This window comes from Daktulosphaira vitifoliae, unplaced genomic scaffold, assembly GCF_025091365.1.
Source record: "Daktulosphaira vitifoliae isolate Bord-2020 unplaced genomic scaffold, ASM2509136v1 Scaffold_3, whole genome shotgun sequence".
NCBI lineage: Eukaryota > Metazoa > Arthropoda > Insecta > Hemiptera > Phylloxeridae > Daktulosphaira > Daktulosphaira vitifoliae.
In genome coordinates this window covers 16,428,400-16,450,648 of record NW_026099574.1, presented here as the reverse complement: position 1 = coordinate 16,450,648, position 22,249 = coordinate 16,428,400, and the positions used below count along the sequence as shown (strand labels likewise).

The 22,249-nt window shown below is 25.1% G+C and overlaps 3 protein-coding genes across 8 annotated transcripts; 1 reads left to right on the top strand and 2 right to left on the bottom strand.

The window, feature by feature from the left end:
- Positions 1–2,880: 2,880 nt before the first annotated feature.
- On the bottom strand, positions 2,881–10,864 carry LOC126900320 (histone-lysine N-methyltransferase EHMT1). 5 transcript variants are annotated; one of them, XR_007702833.1, is made up of 17 exons: positions 10,489–10,861; positions 8,790–9,717; positions 8,637–8,723; positions 8,266–8,558; positions 7,309–7,598; positions 7,005–7,072; positions 6,714–6,943; positions 6,493–6,656; positions 6,255–6,413; positions 5,681–5,956; positions 5,478–5,619; positions 5,306–5,417; positions 5,070–5,244; positions 4,920–4,998; positions 4,667–4,845; positions 3,433–4,612; positions 2,881–3,362 (listed from the first exon to the last, which is right to left on the bottom strand). XR_007702833.1 is itself a non-coding variant. In XM_050675967.1 (17 exons), exons 3-17 carry the CDS (start codon positions 9,688–9,690, stop codon positions 3,541–3,543), a joined length of 4,227 nt encoding a protein of 1,408 aa, XP_050531924.1. In that variant the 5' UTR covers positions 9,691–9,717; positions 10,502–10,550; positions 10,625–10,864; the 3' UTR covers positions 2,881–3,540. The 5 variants fall into 5 exon arrangements, 4 of the variants coding, with proteins under 4 accessions (XP_050531924.1, XP_050531922.1, XP_050531921.1 ...); XM_050675967.1 differs by having other exon boundaries at positions 2,881–4,612; positions 10,502–10,550; positions 10,625–10,864; XM_050675964.1 differs by having other exon boundaries at positions 2,882–4,612; positions 10,489–10,550; positions 10,625–10,862.
- A 3,493-nt stretch (positions 10,865–14,357) lies between these two features.
- On the top strand, positions 14,358–17,890 carry LOC126900329 (ribosome biogenesis protein BRX1 homolog). Of its 2 annotated transcripts, none has more exons than XM_050675975.1 (7): positions 14,358–14,496; positions 14,616–14,729; positions 15,281–15,436; positions 15,526–15,646; positions 15,728–15,988; positions 17,456–17,550; positions 17,618–17,890. In XM_050675975.1, the coding sequence occupies exons 2-7, from the start codon at positions 14,619–14,621 to the stop codon at positions 17,804–17,806; spliced, it is 933 nt and encodes a 310-aa protein (XP_050531932.1). In that variant the 5' UTR covers positions 14,358–14,496; positions 14,616–14,618; the 3' UTR covers positions 17,807–17,890. The 2 variants fall into 2 exon arrangements, with proteins under 2 accessions (XP_050531932.1, XP_050531933.1); XM_050675976.1 differs by lacking the exon at positions 14,358–14,496 and adding an exon at positions 14,535–14,553.
- On the bottom strand, positions 17,801–22,124 carry LOC126900322 (protein lin-54 homolog). The gene is made up of 10 exons (XM_050675969.1): positions 21,591–22,124; positions 20,441–20,916; positions 20,166–20,375; positions 19,951–20,097; positions 19,674–19,883; positions 19,373–19,603; positions 19,181–19,303; positions 18,890–19,119; positions 18,411–18,833; positions 17,801–18,285 (listed from the first exon to the last, which is right to left on the bottom strand). The coding sequence occupies exons 1-10, from the start codon at positions 21,601–21,603 to the stop codon at positions 18,102–18,104; spliced, it is 2,247 nt and encodes a 748-aa protein (XP_050531926.1). The 5' UTR covers positions 21,604–22,124; the 3' UTR covers positions 17,801–18,101.
- Between the last annotated feature and the right edge of the window lie 125 nt (positions 22,125–22,249).

Genomic DNA, 22,249 nt, shown 5'->3' with positions numbered 1-22,249 from the left:
CATTAACATGGTTTTTTATACTTAAGATTAGGGTTGATACAATGCGTTTAATTATTAAAATTAGAATAAAGAAATAGATAACAAATATAATTTATAGAGTTCTTCTCAGAAAGAGTGATTTTAAAAGTGACTATTTATTGATTTATGATTGAATTGTGTGCATTAAAATATAACTAAACAATATGCGTTTGTTGAATATTTCTCTTAAATGTTTATTTAAATTTTTTGATTGAAAAATATTATGTTCTTTTAAGAATATAAATATAATGTATAAATATCCCATGTTACGGTAGTGACGAGTATATTACGACAGTTGATAGTTTCTATTTAAAAGTGTGATTATTATTTTAGCTTTGATGCACTACTAAAAAGCTACTGTCTTTACTCCGTCATATTTTTTTCATTTCATTACACATGACTANAAAGCTACTGTCTTTACTCCGTCATATTTTTTTCATTTCATTACACATAACTACTCTGCTTTTATTGAACTGATTTACAAGCTGTGTTATTGAGCTTATGTAAAATTAATGCTAATACAATATATTTAAAAAAAGAACTATTTGAAAATATTGTATCTTTGAATAATTGGCCATTTAATACAAAAATCATACTTTTTTTCAAAATTGGTGGATTTTAAAGTGTTTTATATAGCAGTAGAATATCTACATCGTTCAAAACTAAAGTTATATGTTATAGTTTATTTATATAATTAAAAAAAATAGATATTCTGACGAATTGTTTTCTATGACCAATCAGACTCTAATGTCGAAAATCATAATTTTTAGTGGATATGTTAATTTTTATTAAATTAGTTTCAAATACACATTGAAGCATTTAATGACAGCAATTTTAATTAATTTTAGATATCTATCAATCCTAATAAAAAAAATTAATAGACTCCATTTTGCTGGATCTGCAATGTACTTTTTTTAAATTCATACTTATTTTAACTCATTAACCGTAAATGTTTTTCACTCATAAAAAAGTACGTGTTCTATATATTTTTTTATTCTTACTACATTTTTTTTCTCTTTCAGCTCACTAAAATACTAATATTTGAAAACATTCACTGTCTTATCTTTGTGTATAGGGAGACTGTTATATAAAAGAATAAGTTAAATGAAAAAAGGTTTCCGAAAAAAGAAAAAGGATTTGAGACACAATAGAAGAAGAAAAAAAAACGCAACCTTTTACAATGACCAATAGCTCGTCATCTGTACCAGAAACTTATAAACGTAACACATATACGTATACTATCGAGTATCCCGTTTTCTTTAAGTAAAGAATGATGTATCATTTTAAAATGAATACCTTATACAACTTGAATTTTAACGTAATGAAAATTTTACAATTATTATCATTTTACAAATTTTCGTTACATTAGCTGCAACAGCACTTTCATTAAAATTTCAATTTTTATATAATAGCATCAAAAAATGTTTAATAATAATTATTGATAATGTGTTTTTACGTATTTAATTTCAATGCAAAGCTAAAAAGACATTGGTTTTGTGATAGTACCCATTTTTTTATGACTATACATAAAAATTACCATGAAAACCCAACCGATTTTAATGATCGATACGTCAAAAGAACCCCATTTTAATCTAATTAAACCTACCACTGTCAAAAATGGAAAAATCTCCTTAAAATTTTAAAAAGTATCTTAAAATTACGCTACTGTGAAAAACGGTAATTTAAAATAAAAATATTTGCATTTTAAACAGCTACAACTATTTTTAAACCTAACAAAACATTAATAGAATGTACTAGGAAATAATTTTCTTTAGTATATCTATTAGAAAAGCTAACTATTAGCTTTCTTTTAATATGTTTTTTATGAAAATTATATTAATAGTCTAACTACAAGAAGCTTCTTGTTATAACCCTAGGATTATAATGACCTTTAAATGAATTTAGTATATACAAAATGCTTTCTTGTATACAGAAAATATCAATTGTATAAAACTGTGGGTATATAAACTGAAGGGACATATCCCCTAATCCCATAACATTTAATCACATGCGATGGTAATTAACTTTTAAAAATTTCTTGATATATAAATTTGTAGAGATGGTAAACGTTATTCTTTAAAAAATTTAATTTTATTCAATAAATCTAACAATTTTGACCATTATAGAATTCTTTTCATAACGTATTGCTTAGTTAATTTTAAACACCAATGTAACAAAAAATTAATTACATTTTTCTTGTTAATTAATTATAGCTTTAGGAACGAAAATTGTATTTTGTTATAGAATAAATCGAAAATATTGTTCCAAAATTAATAAAAAATTGTGATTTTTTTCTAAATGCTTTAAAAATTCCTAAATATAGCAATATCTAAACATAATATCACAATAATCAAAGTTAATGATTACATTATGCAAAATATAATTTTTGAAAAATATCATGTTCAATCACTATTTGTAGACAATCTATTAAATAAATTAACAAGAGTTGTAGATAAATTTCACTTGAATAAAATTATAGTTCTTTTTACATAATACTTGTAACTCTAAAAACTTCAAAAATTAAGTTGAAACCTTTAAATATATCTAATAGTAGACTTATGAATTCTATTGCTTAAAAACATATGATATTTTTAAGCAGGTGAAGTAATTTAAAATTAAGAAAAATATTTTATAACCAACTATTAAAAATATAAATGACACTTAGTAAATGAATACAAAAAAAAAAAAATAGTATATTAGCTAAAAATAACAATAAATTAAATTAACTTTTAAATAAAAAATTTAACTAATCTTACTTAGAAGCACTTTATTACAACAGACTTTTAATAGAAAATACAAAAATACAATATAAAGTCTTATGAAGTAATAAACTGTGATAATATTATGTAATTTACACAATTTTCATTTTGTATATGACATGAACACATTTAAGTTAAAATTAACATATACTTGAAAAATTACTTTACAAATCAATAATAAATTAAATAACAAATATTATGTTAACAAACGTTATCTATTTATCTTGTAATTTACAAAAGTATTACGCTTTACATATTTATACAAATCATTAAATTAGTTGTTAAACAAATTTGGAGGAATAGTATCAATTACACTAAAAAGTAAAGACGTGTTCAAAGACATTAGCTAGTATTTTCTTACAAATTAATTTTACTAGATAGAGGAAGACTAATGACTAGAGCTGCAAATATTTCAGAAAATAAAATATACAACTACTTAAATAAATGTATTTGTAAATTACACACACATTAAGAGACAACACGTTATAACACTTTCTTTCAAATATATTCTTAATGCATTGTCCAGTATGGCTTTAGAGTCTTTATTTCACTTTAATGTAACTTTTCAAAATCTTAATATTTTTTCTAAAAATATAAAGGTTCATTAAACATTTTTTTGTTTATCTTCTAACTAATATGTAAACTTTTACTCAACATTCAGAGTCAACTATATGAATGATTTTCATCAAATGTGTTAATTTAGATAGTTAAAACTATCAAACCCGTTTGTTAGCTATATAACAAGGTAGTGGTTCACACTTATCTACAGTTCTAATGAAGAGGATCTTGATGTCCAGTCTTCTTGGTTAATATTTTTTAAGTTTTCCTGATTGTAACTACTATCTGATTCTAATGCTATGACACTTTTCATGTCATTAAACTCTTCACCAGATATACAAGAGTTATCATTATTTTCTAGAAGTGTGTCATCACTATTTATAATACTCAAATCTATTTCTGAAATTTCTGATGCCCCGTACAAATCCTCATTAAGTTCTAGTTTTACATTTTCTATATATTCTTCACATATTGATTCGTCAATAGGGTTAGCTGTTTTATTATCTACTGCACTAGATTGTATTTTAACAACATTTTGAACACTGATATCACTTGACTTAAGTATTATTTCTTTTGGAATTACTTTTATGCTTTCCGATATATCTTTTGTTTGGGATTGAGGTCTTAAAACATATGTTGTTATAATTTTATTAGTTGTTAGTGGTGTTACTTTATTAATACTACTAAGTCGATTTTTTGTAATTGAGTTAGAATCAAGCTTTTGTCTGGTGATCAATACTTTTTTGCCTATTGCTGGACTTGACTTACCATTAATTGGTTTCTGATTAAAATCTTTTTCAGTCATAGCTTGCTGAAACTTATTTTGAATCAACTTAGACTCTAAAAACTTGTTTTGTAATTTATCAGATATTTTCAAAAATTGTTCTGGTACATTGGAGGAACTATCTTTTGTGGTAAGATCAGGGAAAATAATTTTACTTTTTCCTAATAACTTTTTATGAATTATTGTATTATTTAATTCATTAGATTTTTTTTTGGTGAAATTAGATGTATTTATAAACAAGCCGCTATGTTCAGATAGTTGTTTTTGACAAGTATCTTCTAATTCATTATCTTGAGATGAAAAGTCATCTTCAGAAAGTTCAATATCATCACTTAAATCATGTTCTTTATTTTCATCATATTCCATTTCTTCAGTATCTGAGTCAATATGAAAATTTTTCAAAGCTTCATCAGAAAAGGAACAATTAGCTTTACCACATTGGCATGTAAAAAATTTACTCTTGACTTTCCAAAACGCTGTCCCATAATCGTAACTAAAATAATACAAACATATAAGAAATTATTTGTAACGTATACATGAGATATACCTTAATGGTTCAAACTCTGAAATATCTTGCACAGCAAAAAAGGCAATTCTCGGAAATCTCTTATCATGATGATTAATAAATGAACGTACAGACATAAGATTTGGATCACAAGAATGATTAATGAATCGTGATACATTACTGTAGTTAAAGGCATCTATACAATATAACTCGGTAGCACCCTAGAATTAATCATTTTTCTTAAAAAAAAACACTTAAAATTATTTTCATTTAGATTACTGAAAAATAGACTAACAGGATTTTCTAGATTAAATAAATAAGAATCTTCTTTCAGTCTATTAGCTTTCTGATCAGTAATAATTTCTCCAACATATCTATAAATGTATAAAATATATGATAAAATTAAATTGTAATGAAATTATTTTGATATAATAATAACACTTACTCGCACACAAATGTCCCACGAGGAATAACTTGACGAGTTCGTACCCCCCACCCCATTCCAACATGTCTGTATAGTTCTAACTTTACTTTAATACCTTTTTGGATAACTCTATTGCCACATCGCTGTTTATGACATTTACAGCGTAAATTGCATTCATACAAAATTACACTTGGATCTATTAAATAAAAATCACAATATTAATTGACAATGTTAAATTTTAAACTAGCTTTACTTACTGAAATAATCAAATTCAGAATTAAGACGTCCATTTTCATCATATAAACAATCACCATTAGCTTGTACACATTTACAAGCATTGGTATTGCAAGCCCCTTCACAATTACAACTCTATTAAAAAAGATTTATTAATATTTAACTTGAAATAAAGAATTTTAAGTTTTAACTTACTGCTATATGAGACATAGCTGAATCAACATAATTTCCCACATCGTAACAATTTTCTTTAATATATGTAAAATCAACTGGTACTTCATCATCTATTTCGTTAACACATCTTATAGGTATTTCTTCACAGCCGTGAGTAATATCACTGTAAGAAAAAAAAATTAATATTAAATTTAAATTTTTATTTAAAAAAATAATTGACATACTCAGACACAACAACAGGTTTTTTTTTAATAAACACTTTATTATTTTCAACTAAAACCTTATCTAAAGTTTCTTGTTTCACAACATTCAGAGGCTTAATAGCTGTTACTGATTTTCTTTGATCAATTGAGATGTTTTTCAACAAATTATAGCATTTTGTGTTTGGTAAACAGTAGTCTATAGGTTTTTTTTTGCTCTTGTTTCGGTGATAAGCCATAGCACCTTGACTTAAAAGGAATGAAACAATGTCAGTAGCAGATTTTCTAGCAGCTATATGGCTGTAAATCAAGTTTTACACATAAGAAAAATGATAAAAATTAATTTTTATACAGGAATAGAAGTATATTGTGTGACTCAATTTACTATTAAAGTCAATTTAGCTATGAGTATACACATTAAAAATTAAAATAGGTACCCTCAAAGCTTTTGAATTTGAACTAATCCAAAAGTACAATTACATTAGCAATCAACAAATCATATCTTTTATGAGTGATAAGATCTTCCAATAAGACAAAATTAATTATGTTGTATAAAGGTTACTAATTTCATAATAGAGTTAAAAAAAAAAAAACTTACAGAGCAGTATCTCCAGCATCATTGACCATGTTAACTTCAGTATCATATTCAACTAAAGCTCTAACTACTCCCAAACATCCTGATATTGCTGCCCAATGTAAAGCTACATTATTTTCATCATCAGATATTCTAGTATTTGGGTTACAACTAATAAAGAATCTATAATAAAATTGTTTTGAATATCACATAAATTTCAATAATTGAAATAATTATTATTTTTTTTAAATATTGTTCTTACTTCACAACATCTATATGACTATTTTCACAAGCCCATACAAGAGGAGTCCACCCACCATTATCCTTCCAATTTATCATGGATGGTCTTTTTTTTACAATTAAACGACAACATTCTAATCTTCCATGCTTAGCGGCTAGATGTAATGAAGTCATACCTTGAGAGTCCTTTAAATAAAATTTAATGTTATTCATTTTAAAAATAAATAGTACATTAAAATTTACTTTGATTTCAGGAGCACCATTTTTTTTCAAAAGTAACTCAAGTACTTTAAAATGACCAAATTTAGCAGCCATTCTTAAAGGAGTTTTTTTTTTTTCATCAATATGATTAGGATCACTGCCAACTTGAAGGAGAATGTGAACTAGCATTAAATTCCCTTCAATACATGCAGCATGTAATGCAATACGATTTTGATGATCTTTAAATAAATATGTAGGATTTCCACCAGCACCTTAAATAAAAATTAAAAATATTATCTGCTATACTTTAACATTATTAAATTGTTTATTTACCCAAAATTGATAAAACCATTTCAACATCATTTGACTCACATGCCTGATACAATCCATGAATTGAGTACCTATAAATGAAATATTATACTAATATTTATACATTCCAAAAAAATAATAAGAATACCGATTTTAATCATATAATTTAAAATACTCTTTAATAATTTATCAATATAAAATTACTGACTATTATATTAGAAAGTAGGCTCTTAACAAAAATCAAATAATCAATATTAAGAAAACAATCAATTTAACTCGCATTTCATAATTAAATTTAATAAAAAATAGTAATAATGAAACTACTTACATAGTGCGACTAGAATCACACATTTCTTTTTGAAGTTTTTGTAAATATTTAGAAAATTCTAACAAATCAATTTCTGGTGGACAATTATCTGTAGTCAACTTTTCATGACCTACTTTTATTGTCATTCTTGATACATAATTCTTATTTTTTGTCTTCGATTTTTTAATTTTTATGCATTTTCGTAGCTCCAGGTCATACACATCAATTGTTCCACAATGAAGACATCCTTTGTCTTTTTGGTGACAACCAATATGAAAGAAATGTTTATTTTTACACATCATAAATATTCCCTGGAAAAAGAAAAAATATGCACAGATATTCACTGTATATATATATTTTTTTTTTTCTAATATTTTTATTAGTTTCGATGCAAAGCTGAGAAAATAATTTTACTATGTGTTTTTTTCAATTGAAACTACCATAAAATTATTAACATTTCAAAAATATTAATATTAAATATATTTTAAATTATTAAAATTTAGCCTGTTTTTCGAAAGCATGATTTTCTATTTTCTTTTTAAAATTCTAATAATTTTATTTATTTTTTAATAAATGTTTGAAAGTTCTTAGATAATTTATTATCTACATTTTAATCTTATAAAATATTTCAATTTTAACAGGATGCATAAAATGTTGTACTAAACAATTTGAAGATTAAATACATGTGAAACTAATATAAGCGTGTTAAAAACAAAAGGCACATAAAACTAAAATTTAGATTTTCTAGTTAGTTAGCAATAATAAAATTGTATGTAATATTTTTCATTGTAAAAAACTAAATTTGGTTGTTCTTTAATACTAAGCTTCATTTAAGATCAATAAAAATAAATATATTTTTTTAACTATATAAATTCTTACACATATATACAATTTTAAATATAAAGAATTAATTAGTTGATAAATTTCAAGGATTAAGGTTAACATTTTTAGTTTACTGAAATAAGTAACTAATCTTACCTCAGAGCAAAACTTTCCACAACGTGGGCAGCTATGATGCAAAAAAAACCGTTTCATATGATGAGCACAAAGAGTTAAAAAAGGTAATGCAACATTTGCTCGGAGCATAGGCATATATCCATAATTATCAAGATGAAAAGCTAATCTCATACAAGTTACGATTTTACCATCAACACAATCTTCAGCTTTGCAAATAATTTTACCTTCATCAACTACAATAACTTCAATATTTTTATAACATAAACATAAGTGATTGTTGTCCTGTAGTCTTTGACTAAAATCTAAAGTTTTTTCTAAATAGAAAAATTTGTTTTTAATCAAAGAGATTGCATAAAAAGTTTGTTTTGATAAAAAATATAAATTAAAAATACCTTCTATATCATTATTTGATAGTACACTGCTATCTACTTCATCTTGATAAGTTCTATCATTAGACACAGTACCAAAATCACTTGACACTAAAAAATGTAAAAATTAATGTTAATTTTAATCTAGAAAAATCTATCAGACTTATGAAAACATACCTGACATTGAATGTCTCTCCGAATAAGTTTCAGATGTATCATTATCAAAATATGCAGAATCTGAACTCATATGACTTGAAACATTTTTTTTTATATTATTTTTGCGATCTTTTGGATTTGATTTTTTTTTAAATATATTATATCTTCCTCCTCTAAAAAATTTCTTTTTTTTCTTTTTGGGTTCAAAAATATTTTTTTTTTTATTAAAATCTTTCAAATTCTCGGTTTCTTCAGATAGTTCTATTTTTGAAACAGTAAAATCAGCAGGTTCTACAGTTGGTTCTTTTTTAACTTTTGTCACCAATTTTTTTTTTGAGTTTGTTTCCATGTTAAAAGTTTTTTCTTTACGAGCAATAGCTGATTTTAAAACTGATTGATTACTGTCATTAGATCTTCTTGAAGATCTTTTTAAAGGAGGAGTTTCGAAAGAAGTTTCATCTAATTTTTTTTTCTTTAAATAAGAATTTGTACTGTAGTCTGTTAGATTACTTGAGCTTACATATGAATCAGGCTTATTTTCATTTGGTCTTAATGTAAGAATAATTCTGGGTTTGACAACAACAGGTTCAACGGCCTCTTTCTTAATATTAGATGTGTTTAAGGATGTACTATCAGCTTCAGTTTGTGTTTCATACATTTTTTTTCGAGATCTTATACTTGCTACCAATTCTTCATCAACTTGGCCATTTAATTTTAACATAAGTTCAGCAATCTCGTCATCTGGACTTTTTTCAACATCTACTTTTATATTATTTTGAATAACATTGGTCATTCCAGAATTAATATCATCAGGATGTTCTTCATTATCAGAATCAGCTTCATTGATAAAACGGTTTTTCATCCTAGATAAAATTTCTTGAATATCAGGTCGACTATTTCTCCCATCTTTCAAATGGCTCATGTTAGACTTGTGAAAAATCCAATATTACTTTAAAAAATAATAAAAATATAAGTTGATAAAAATATAATTCAATCATAACTTTTATATAAATTTTATAAAAATTATTTTTTTAAATTAAAACAATTCAAAACCTAATTATAGTTTTAGAAAATATATAAATAAGATAACATATGCACTATAAAAATTACTTAAATATGTTATCAATAACTATGTAATTGAGTAAGAATTTAAAGTATACTTACTCTAAAAAATAATAATAATACACAAATCATTAATAATAGACAACATTTAAGTCACTAGTTTAAAATTACATACTCAATAAATACATGTTATAAAGATCATTAATTTGAACCTGTAAGTTTATAATGTATAAATGCAAGAAACTAATGAAATATTTCATGATTTTGGTAAATGAAACAAAATACTTAGTTCATTGCAATATAAAACTATATAAAATTATTTTCAAACAAATTTTCATGTAATTGAACTGTATTAGATTCTGAAATAGAATAAACTACTAAAATTACATGACAAATCAATAATTCTTTAATAAATACACAGAACTTGCTAACTAAGTATTGAATGACCTATTGAAAAGACAACAAATAAGTTGATAACAAAAACAACATTATGTGTGTGCTTAGTTAAAGTAACCACTAATGAACTATTCGTTCATTTTAAAAAATAAGTGTAATAGAACGCTTTTAAGTTATTTACACAAAATTCTAATAAAACTGAGTGGAAAAACAACTACCCAAAACATTGACAATTGATTGGTAACAACTACACTAATCTTACCTTGAACTCTTACATCATTTCTTAAAATAAAGAGGACATTCCTAAGATGACAGTAGAATTACCTAAACAGGGACAGAATATATCAATTAGCTTCACACTAGAATAGATTTTTAAGAACTAAAATCTTAAAACGGACTGATTACAAACGGACAACGGCGCTGTTGCTGTAGAAGACAAACTCGAACAGCAACATTCAGCCGAAGCGACGGCGATGGGTGACGACGAAGACTTTCTTCAGTGAACGAAAACACGCATGATCATCAATGACTTTATATTTATATGGCTGGCTGTGCTATCGGTGCACCACTGCTGCCAACGTTGACGCCATCTTCTCACCACCGTCGGTAGTTATGACTCGCGCGCTCAGTTCACTATATTTTCATATTTTGCTCCTCCGTGATAATTGTCCTCCCTACGTAATTAAAACATATTTTCCAAGAAACTCTCAATAGCCCAATTACTAAAGATTTCGAACTTCAAGTTCAGTTCTAAAGATATTCCCTATGAGATGACTTACCTCTCTTCCACGACAAAGTAGACAGTTATTTAACGATGGTCAAATAGGTTTAGCTTTTTAAGAAAATATGCCTAAACTATTCGAGTCATTAAGTTAGATAAAATTGAAAATAACATTAGGATTAGACGACTATTTAAAAAGGAGAAGTCTTTAAATAACAGAAGAAACAAATTTCTGTACTACCAACATGGTAAAAGTCCTTCCGCTGTTATTTTTGGGAACCCCTAGGTTCAAAGGCATTGCGGCGCGGCTGCACATTAGATATATTGACCAGCAACCAACGAACAAGCATCAACGCTGCGGGTTGGCGAATTGTTAACCTTTTTCCCCTCTCCAACCCTCTCCATCATATCAATAACATTTCCTCGTCGACAACTTGCGTTTCACATTATAAATAATTACGTCGCACACAATCGTTTCACCACTTATATACTAATAATTATTATCAGGTTATTATCATATCTTTCAAGTCATCGACCAATACATTTGACATAAAATAGAAATAATAAAATAAAGCTGCATCGACGGCTGATTACAAAGGAAGAGCTATTAACAACAAAACTTAATATTTATAACGACTGTAGTTCTTAATAGCCGGAAAAAACTGATAAACTTCTAATACTATTATGTAATTTTACTAGATGAATGTTCAATAAAATTACTAGCCGATAGATAATTCTTTAACCAAGTACACTGTAGCCCCCAAGATGTTGAATTCTGTTTTATTGATTTGAAACATGTAGAACCTATTGGTTTTATATAATTAAGTTTGATATAATTAATTTATTCAATATTTACCTTTCAATAAATATAAAAACACAAAGAGCTAAAAAACCAAATAAAAGTCTAAAGGAAGGCATTTAAATCTTATACTTAACGTGTTTGAACTTCTAACTTTGAAAAATATATAAATTCTAGAAATATTAATAACTCAAAACTTATGTAACATGGCATGGGTTTCCTATTAATCAAGTTTATCATCATAACAAACATAACTTTTTACTTTTCAATAATTATTCTTATTTATACTACACAAACTAAAACTGTAATACTTTATTAAAATTATTAATATTTATTGTTCTATGGTTTAATATTTTTTTTTATTTTGAAGATTTCGGGTACCTATAAAATGCGAACTACGTTGAGTTGTCATCTATATATTTATTGGAATAAATTTAAACAAATTAAGTAATTATTATTCTGATAAAATACTTAATACACTTGTTTTTTATTAAAATAGACGAACACCAAAATCAAGTATATATCAGATGTACACTTGTACTAGATATACTTAGATTATAAGTAATATCAATGAGGTAATGATGTTTTGAGGAGAAGTATATGACGTTTATCCAGTTTTGATTAAAGATTAAAAATTAACGTTCGTGTTCTTAAAAAAAGATTTATTCCTCTTCATTTTGTATACTTAATATATAATTATGTATAAATAAATATATAAATATATATATATATTTTTTTTTCTTCAAAATTGTCCTCTTACTCTATAGAAATTGAATAAATAAAACCATAGATATCTTCAATCTAAGACTCGCAATCTCTAATAGAGCATAAACATTATGGTTCTTTTTTACTACAGGTTTTGTGAAAAATATGTTAGCAGACTTCATTATTATTTTTAAGGATATTGTTAAATTTTAATTTTATTCTAATTGTACATATGATTTTCGAACATTTTTCTAATGGTGATGATCATACTTAAAGGTCTATAAGACAATGGCAATTCAAAAAGGAAATTAATTTTCCAGACGATATCTGAATATTTATTTGACTAAATATATACTTAAGTAGTATATATACATATATGTATAGCGTCGTAGATCTAAAATGACAAAAAGTAAAAAGGCTCGCGTTAAAATTTCACAAAGGAAACTACATAGCCTTAATGTTTATAAAAATGGATTTGTCCCTACTCTCTCTCAGATGTAGATATAGACTTCCCTAAACACAGGTTTGCCTAGACCATTTTCGTTGTTTATACTCAAAGGGTTCAAAAAGGGAAGAGGGGCTTTAACTCCTCTCATCTTTCTATCCATTTTTTTCCACACACAAAAAATTATACTTAATTAGGAAGGAGAAGAAATTTACTTCTACAACCACCTTTGTCAATTTTTACTTTACTTTTATTGTGCTTATAAAGTACAATTTTGCATAAATTATGGAAGGGGTCTTGGAGAAGCTTAGCACCTTTAATTTTAAATTCAATCCCTACAAAATGTTAAAAAAACAATATATATAATTATGAAAAAAGAAATTTTAGAGAGGAAAATTAGATAAAATAAGCCCCTCTAAAATATTTTTTTAATTGCGATTTTGCTAACAGGCATTACTTGTAGACCTCCTTATGTTCCTTGTGTATATGATGACATAATGAAGTAAAATCAAAAGTTGATTCTATGTAAATATAGCACTTAAAAAAAAAAAAAACTAAAAATAAATGTATTATTATCAGTAAAACCCGTTGGATTTTTATCTTAATTAGAAAAAACCTTGCCGTTCATATATGATATAACGGCAAGAAGAGAAAAGCAGAGTGTAAGTATTCCTCTAAACCTTATTAATTTAATTTTCTATAGGCTAATTAATGTTTAAATAGTTGAGCATCAATGTATTAAATAAATTGAAAGATGTTTAAGTGTACCCTAAATTGATTATATAATAAATTATTTCTGCTTTGAAGACAGGAAATGTTACATTTTATGAAAATATTATGTTTAAACTTATCAAAGACTAAACGTGAAATTGCAACTATGTAAAGGCGCAAATTCTTTCTATTTATAAATTCTTAATATTAGATTATAATAAATAGTATTTTAATATGTTTTTAATATTAACCGTCAAATTATTTAAGCTTTTTTAATGTGAGGTAAAATAAGTTATTTATTTTGGGTTAAATTTAGTAATTGAATTTATGGTTCATGAAGATAAGAAGTAGGTAAATATTTATTTTAGGTTTAAATAAAATATTTGCTTAGTACTACTCAATAAACGCCTTTTAAATTTTCATATTTGTGGTCAATTACTTCAGTTCATATAAAAATAATTGTATGTTAGATATAACATTTAACATTTATTTAATTATATAATAGTTTATATAATATTAATACTTCATATAAATAAGACCAAATATTAATGATACTAGAAATTATGTAGCAGTTCAGTTGAATTTAAAATATTAAAATATGAAAAATGAAATTTGAATATAATAAAAAAAAATTTGTTTTATTCTATGAGTCATAGATAGTAAACAGAACCCTTATGTTATGTTGGTAATAACCAAATAATGAAAAAATATTTTATCTTTTAAATTGTAGAATCTTGTATCAAACAATATTACACAAGAAATCTTATCAGTATATTAATACGAGCACGTGTTATACTGAGGAAAACATTAAAATAATCTTTTAGTATATTATTATTATAAATTATAAATTTTGAGTCTTTAAATAGTTGTATTAGTTTTATTTTTATATGTAAGTTAATATTTCTTTAAGCACTTGTATTATATTTATATAAAATAAAAATGAGCTGTAAAGTATTTATTTATTAAATATAAAGTACTTTTCTACTAAGTGATACTATTTATTTGCAGGCAATGGCTAAAAAAGGTCTTAAAAGAAAATTAAAAACTGATGAAGTGTCAAATGAAAAACCTAAAGTAGTTTTACCTTTAATACGTCGGTCTGATGAACCAATTCCTAAAAAAGTATTTTATTTTTATTTAATGATATATATAAGAGTATATTACATATTACAAGTGTTGTTCTTTTCTGGATAACAGTGGTCGATCTTAGAGGGATAGTGTTTGAATACTTCTCTGTAATAACTTATTTGATTATTAAAATAAGTATTTTTGTATATATTGTTCCCACGTGGTTAATTTACATACTTTTACTATTTAGTTACTTATTTGTAACTCATTAAATTTTTATATAAAACAATAAACTAGTTAATTTTTGTACAACAATCTTTAAAAAATATTTTTATTCTAGCAAGTAGGTTGTGTATTATACCAAATTTCATCTATAAAAATTTAGGTTTATTATGAAAATAATTTTTTTTTATTAAAATGAGTTAATAGTTAAAATATTAATAGATAAACAATAAAGATAAAATCTCAATTTTTTTTTGAAAATAAGTTAAGTTAAATAAATTAAGCAATCACCAGAAGTAAATAACTTTTAGCTACTGTAATTCAGACACGCTTATGTGTGAGAGGTTATATTTTATTGAATTTAATTTTTACATAAATTTTAGGTAAAATGGATCAATAAAGAAAGAATTTTAGTGTTTGCTACTCGTGGTATAAGTTTTCAACATCGTCACTTAATGAAAGATGTTATTAAAATGTTACCTCATTCAAAGCCAGCTAACAAAATGGAAAGGAAAGAAAACTTATTTGTTATTAATGAAGTACTACATATATATTATTAATTCTAGCATATTATATTATAATTCTTAAAAACTTTTTCTTAGTCAAATCTTAACTTTTTTTTTTGTAGATGTGTAAAATGGCAAACTGCAATAAATGCATTTTATTTGATGGGAGGCTTCAAAGAGATTTATACATGTGGTTTGCCAACATTTCAGATGGTCCAAGTGTAAAATTCCATGTAGAAAGTAGTAAGTTTTATAGATTATATTTATTTCTTATTTTAAATCATTAGTTTTTTTATTCATGCTGATTATTATTAAATTTAATAGTTTATACAAGTGCTGAACTGAAATTAACTGGAAATTGCTTAAAAGGATCTAGACCAATACTATCATTTGATAAATCTTTTGATGAATATCCTCAGTATGCATTATTAAGGGAAATGTTTATTCAAATTTTTGGTGTACCAAATTATCACCCTAAAAGCCAACCTTTTGTTGATAATGTACTTAACTTTTCTGTATTGGATAATAGAATTTGGTTTAGAAATTATCAAATTTTAGATAACAATGGAGCCATTGCAGAAATCGGTAAGTATATATTTTAAAATTTAGTGAACCTGCCATAATTTAATTTATTGAAGTTTATTTAGTGTCACCAATATAGATAATACAGTTTTGATTAGAGAGTCTAGTAGAAAATGGATAATAGTATAATGAAGATAAATGTTAAAGATTAAAAGTATTTAGGATTAATTGAAGTAAAATTGTATTTATAGATTACCATTTTAATTTTAAAGAAAGGGTATAATGAGTGATTTGAGATAAATAAGTAATGAAAATAATGGTAAATAAAGTAATTGAAGATTAAAATATATAGTCTGATCTATATAAGGAAATGGAAGCTTTTAAGAAGATATCATGTATATAAGATTTAGATGTCTTGCCAATTTTTTTTCTAAATGAAACATACTAATATCCTTATACTTTAGCTACAAATGTAGTTGAAAAACTATTGGTTTTAATTCAAGTTGTTTTTTTGCAACACTGTATTACTCTACTACTACTAAACCAATTTTCCTCAACAATATATTAAAAAATTACAAAATGTATTTAGTTGAAGCTATTTAAATTTTTAATACAAACTAATAACATAATTTTGAAAATTTTTCTTAAGTTAAGGAAAATGTTCCAAAAAATTACATCTGACATAAAATGTTCAAAGTTAATATTTTTATTCTTCACTAAATATTGAAATAAATTTTTTTTATATTAATGGAACATTACAAATTATCTATTGGCAATACTAGACATTTATTTTAATGGTGAAATATTTTTTTTTCTTTTAAATTTTTGTTTCAAAAATCTGTGTTGTTTAAATTTATGTCAAATTAATGTTTATAAAATATATTTTAAGAAAAAAAAACTATCAAAAAACTTAATTTTTATTAATTATTAGTCAATTAATACAAAAATCTTACAATTCTTGTTAAAAATGACCAATTTTGAAATGTTTTGTATAGAAACGGAACATCTGTTTTTAAAACTTAATGAAATTATAGTTTATGATATTGTATTATATAATTAAAAAGAAAATAAATTCTAATTATTTTCAAAAGACATTCTGACATCAAAACATGAGATCGATTAATAGTAGTCTCTAATGCTAAAATTATATAATTTTTCTTTAATTTGTTTTTAATCATTGTACCATAATGATTTTATCACAGTCGAATATCAAATAATACTAATTAAAAACAAATTTGGACTACACCTTGCTGGATCTCTACTGTACTTTAGCATTGAATTATTTTATTAGTTATAGCTGTATAGCAATATTATACTATAGCAAATATCTGATTTAGAGTTAAAAATTATACCTTAAAATTAAAAAATCTTATAGCATCTTACAGTAAAAATATATAAGTTTATCTAAAAATTTTTTTAATTGTCAGATACTAAATCAGTAGCATTATGTAAACATATTTGAAAAAGATTATCATATTTTTTCCCTATTAAAAGCACAATATACTTACCAAGTAAATTATCATTTTTTAGGACCAAGATTTGTTTTACAACCAATCCGGATTTTCAAAGGTAGTTTTAGTGGCGAAACACTTTGGGAAAATCCATTTTATATTACTCCAGCTAAGGTAATATATATTTCATGTTCTACTTATATGTATTTTATAGTAAATTTGATTTTCTTTCTATGTATAGACTAGACGTTTGCTTAAAGAAAGCAAGAAAGATAAATATACCAATAATAAGATTCAGCGTAAGGCTAAGAAAACTAAAGAACTCTTGAAATCATATAGAGTTAAACCAGAAGTTGAGATGTTTAGAGATGGAAATATAAAGGAAAAGGCTATTAAATTGTTAGCGAAAGATAAGAAATCTGTATTATAACAAGTGTAATTTGTTTTTTATATTTGATCTAATATACATATTAAAATCTGTAATAAATTGAAATAAAATATTTGTTTTTAATTATTTAAGAAGCACACGAATCAATAAAATTTTAAAATAAAAACATTAATTAACCCTAAAACGCACAAAATTAAAAAAAGTACACTATTACAACACAAAACAAAAATATAATATTAATAAAGAAATGTGAGCTATTATTTACAAATAAAATATAAATAGAGTAGATAAAATAATAAATATTAAAAATTATGAAACAAAAATTTTTTTTTAGTTACTACGCAAAAGATTTTTCAGACGCAAGGTCCATAATTTTTACAAGACACTGTCCAAATTCTTCGATAATAATACGTTGGCATTCTTCAGCTCCTGTATTTAGTTTTTTAGCTTCCATTCCTCTAGCTAAAAGGCATCGACATGTAGCTTGCACAACATCATTAGTAAAAAATTTAAAAGGTTGACTGAAAATACAATTTTGCAAATAAATAAATATCAAATAAATAGCAATTATTAAAACATTAAAATAAATAATAGCACATTTATATTATAAATATAGTTGTAACTCTAATGGAGAAATAGATTATACCTTGGAATATTATTAGCTGCTTGAATACTACCAAATGATGTAACAAAATTGGCCGATTTTGATCTAGATTTAAAATTATCAACACTTAATGATCCTGAATGATCTCCAAAAGGTGATATTTGTGAATCTTCGTCTATATTTCGACATCCAATACATTTGCAGTTTTGAGAACAAGCAATACGAGCTTCAAAGCATTCACAATAATTTTTTAAACATCCAGATCTCTTGCAGTTGCATCCTTTGGTATGTTGTCTTTCAGCTTGACCAACAAAACTTTTAATTTTTGGTCTAAATGCATTAGGATTTCTATCTAATACAGAACGAATAGCTTGAGCTCTATCTTCTTCATGTTCAATATTGTTAAAACATGAATTACAATTACATTGATAACAAAATTCACCATTTGCAAAACAATCACAATACCTAGATAGATAAAAATTAATACCACATTAAAAGTAATAAAAATAAAAATATTTTACAATTTAAGGCACTGCGATCTGGTGCAATTACAAGGTTTTTTGGTTTTGTTTAAATCATTAATAACTTTTGGTTTAGATTCTATTGAAGTTGATGTTGTAGTTGAAGATGATGGTCTTCCAATTTTTGGTAATGATGGAGTTAAATTTAATTCTTTATTTTCATCTTTTATAGATAACATTTCTTCGTCAATAGATTCTACTTTTAAAGTAGTTTTAGATGATGTTGATACCTAGGATATCAAGTACATACATTTTACTGTTAGAGGAACACACTATGTTTACTGAAAATACTTGTTTTGAAGTAATTGAGCTTATTGTTGATACATCACTATTAGACTTTTTTGATTCGGATGGCAAACTACAACTAGGTTTATTAGCTGGTAATATAGGTCGTTGTTGACTGGGTGTAACAGTCTGTATAATTAAAAAAAAATAAAATAAAAACATACAGAATATTTTTCTAATTTACAGATTTATACTTACATTGGGTGATGAAGTTGTAAGAACTTTTATATGGTTAGAAAGTGAATGCTGATTATTTGCTAAACTAATTTTAGTAGTAGGTGTTGTTTTGATAATAGATTTATGTGTTCCTGCTGATACAGTGACTATTTGAGGTTGTTTAAGTGATGAACTTGCTGTTGATGTTACAACAGATACAGCTGCAGATGGCAAGTTACTTGTACTAGTAGGTACAAGCCTTATATATTGCACCTAAATAGTTTTTTTTTTTTAAGATAAAATTTTAATATATATATATATATTACATTAAAAATAAAAATACTTGTTTATTTGGTAGCACTTGTTGTATTCCTGAATTATTTGGTACTTTAACCTGTTGTAAGCCACTTACGTTTGTAGCATTAACTGTTGGTAATCGAATATGTTGAATAGTTGGTACAGGTGAAGCTTGACCAACAATGGAAGGTAGTCTAATAACTTGATTATTACCATTATTTGTTGTTACAATAGTTCCTTGTTTAAAAACAGATCCCTAAAAATAATTGTACATTAATAAAATTTTATTATCAAGCAAATTAATAATACAATAATAACTATACTTGTCTAATATATATTTTTTGTTGTGGTATAACTGAATTTTTGGTTGTTATTAAAGTTGGAGCTGGCAATATTTTAGTCGGCACAGAAGATTTCAAATTAGATGGTACTTTCTTTAGTGTTCCAGAAAGTTTGTTTATTAACATACTCTAATATAAAACATATAGTAATAAATTAATCTTCTTTAAATTGTTTTTTTTATAAAACTAAGTTATACTTTGTTTTGTGTTGTACTAGAATTGGTAGTTACTGGTTGTAACCTACATCCAGGTGTAAGTAAACCCATTTGACGAGCTTGAGTTAATGTTATAGTTCTAGCAGTACTCAAATGAGGTCGTTGACCAACAGGAACATTCAATAATATTTGTTGTGTTCCTTTTCCAGTATTTAAATTTGGTATACTATTTACCATTACTTTGGTGAGTAACTATAGAACAATGAAATATATATACATATAAGTAGTTTAATTATTAAAATTTTCTTAATATTTACAGATTTTTTTGATGGTTGATTTCCAGAAGAACTTGGTGCACTTCTTTTAGTAGCACTATGAACTGTAACAATTTCAGGTTTTTGTCTTATTGAAACAACTATATTATCATGTTGGGATCCTGAAGATTCTAACTTTTCTTCTTTGATAGCTTGAGAAACAGAGTTCTGTGATTGAAATGGAGTGATGATTTCAGATTTTGGTTCTACTTCTTTGGGATTAGTGGATGGTTCAGTCTTAACTTCAGTATCAATTATATCACTACATACTTCTTCTTCAATTAAATCTAAATGATTTTCTACAGCCATTTGTTCAACAATTTCTTCAGGACGATTAGGATCATCAAATAAATTTAGTTCTGCTTGAAGTCTTTCAAGAGCTTCAAATTCTCCTGACATAAGTTTATCAGATGAGCTCAACATAGTCAAATAATCACTATCCAATACACTTGATCCACCTAAATCTTGACTATCAAAGTCTTAACAAGCAATTAAAGATATTATTTAAAAATACAATTTATCATAGTTTCATATTTAAGGTAAACAAAAAAGTTATTATAAATAATTAAAAACAATTAATTAATGAACAAAATATCTTGAACATTAAAGCATAATACAGTATTTATACTAAGTAGTTAACATAGATAACATCCTTTTATAAAAAATACCATTTTTTAAGTTGATTGTATTAATGAGAAACATTTCTTGAAAAAAAATTAAATTAAATGTTTGAAATGGATACAAGAAAATGTTTAAAGTAAAAATTATAAAAAATAGGTAGATTAAAAAACTCACAAATTAAATAAAATTATCTTGCAGTATTAATAGACAAGCTTACTTGCTTAGAATTTAAAATGCTAATCATATTTGGATTACAAACAGCATTTGAAATAATTTACGAAATATCTAATTAAATAATTAGCTCAATTTATATTTTCTCTCTTTTATCTCTAAGCTATGGTAATGATGGTAAAAATTCTTTGAATCTTAGATTAGTATAAGTACTCAAATAAAAGAATATTTATATTATTTGAATCTTATCAAAATGTAAATTTCAAAATATTTGGAAATGAGATATCATTTTACTTTAAACAGACACATAATATTTATGTGCATTAATTGATTCAACAAGGTTACATCAATTTTCACACACCTGTGTTTGACATCCTGATATTTAAAATTTGAAGTTATTGAAAAACAAAACGTTTTGCCAAGTAATGGCAATTTGTTTCACTTGTCCGCCTTCACTGAATTTGGGCACGCCCCACACAGGAGCAATTTAATTTATAGATAAATAGTTGCGTAGACATCTATCTGGATTATTTACACAAATCAATATTTAACTAAAAATTTTATTTGGCGGACTAAAATTGAATAAAATTGCGCGTTTTTAAAGCGTTGAAACACCATATTTGATTTTCAAAAAATTTTTACTTCTGACCAATCATGTTCGTCCGATACGTATGCACTCGATAACAAAAACAAAGTAAAAATGAGCGCCCGAAATGTACACGATCAATTTTTCTGTAATACTTCAGTATCAGTAGATGTGTTCACTAATTGTGTACAATTCAATTCTATTTTGTGAAGCTGTGTTTTCCTGATTATTAATTCATTTATATAACAAAACCTTGTTAGTTAAAAACAAAGAACTATTAAATCGAAAATTATACTGTATTTTATTTTAAAATTCAAAAGTCAACTAGGCTTGTGGTTAATGGTTACTTAATTATGTTTAAATTTGTTACAATGGTAGCAAAGTATCCAAAGAGAATATACATATAGTTAAACAGGGCGTTTCTTTGATTTGAG

What these genes read in the sequence shown, in the direction of transcription:
- LOC126900320 (XM_050675965.1), bottom strand. Translation starts at nt 9,690, where the DNA reads ATGAGCCATTTGAAAGATGGGAGAAATAGTCGACCTGATATTCAAGAA. An exon ending in ATCAAATAATGATATAGAAG is followed by an intron (nt 8,559 to 8,636) that starts GTATTTTTAATT and finishes TTTTCTATTTAG; the next exon opens with AAAAAACTTTAGATTTTAGT. An exon ending in GATGCTGGAGATACTGCTCT is followed by an intron (nt 5,957 to 6,254) that starts GTAAGTTTTTTT and finishes CTTGATTTACAG; the next exon opens with CCATATAGCTGCTAGAAAAT.
- LOC126900322 (XM_050675969.1), bottom strand. An exon ending in AAGTGCTACCAAATAAACAA is followed by an intron (nt 19,604 to 19,673) that starts GTATTTTTATTT and finishes AAAACTATTTAG; the next exon opens with GTGCAATATATAAGGCTTGT. An exon ending in AGATCGCAGTGCCTTAAATT is followed by an intron (nt 18,834 to 18,889) that starts GTAAAATATTTT and finishes TTATCTATCTAG; the next exon opens with GTATTGTGATTGTTTTGCAA.
- LOC126900329 (XM_050675975.1), top strand. Translation starts at nt 14,619, where the DNA reads ATGGCTAAAAAAGGTCTTAAAAGAAAATTAAAAACTGATGAAGTGTCA. An exon ending in TGGAGCCATTGCAGAAATCG is followed by an intron (nt 15,989 to 17,455) that starts GTAAGTATATAT and finishes ATCATTTTTTAG; the next exon opens with GACCAAGATTTGTTTTACAA. An exon ending in TTTATATTACTCCAGCTAAG is followed by an intron (nt 17,551 to 17,617) that starts GTAATATATATT and finishes TTCTATGTATAG; the next exon opens with ACTAGACGTTTGCTTAAAGA.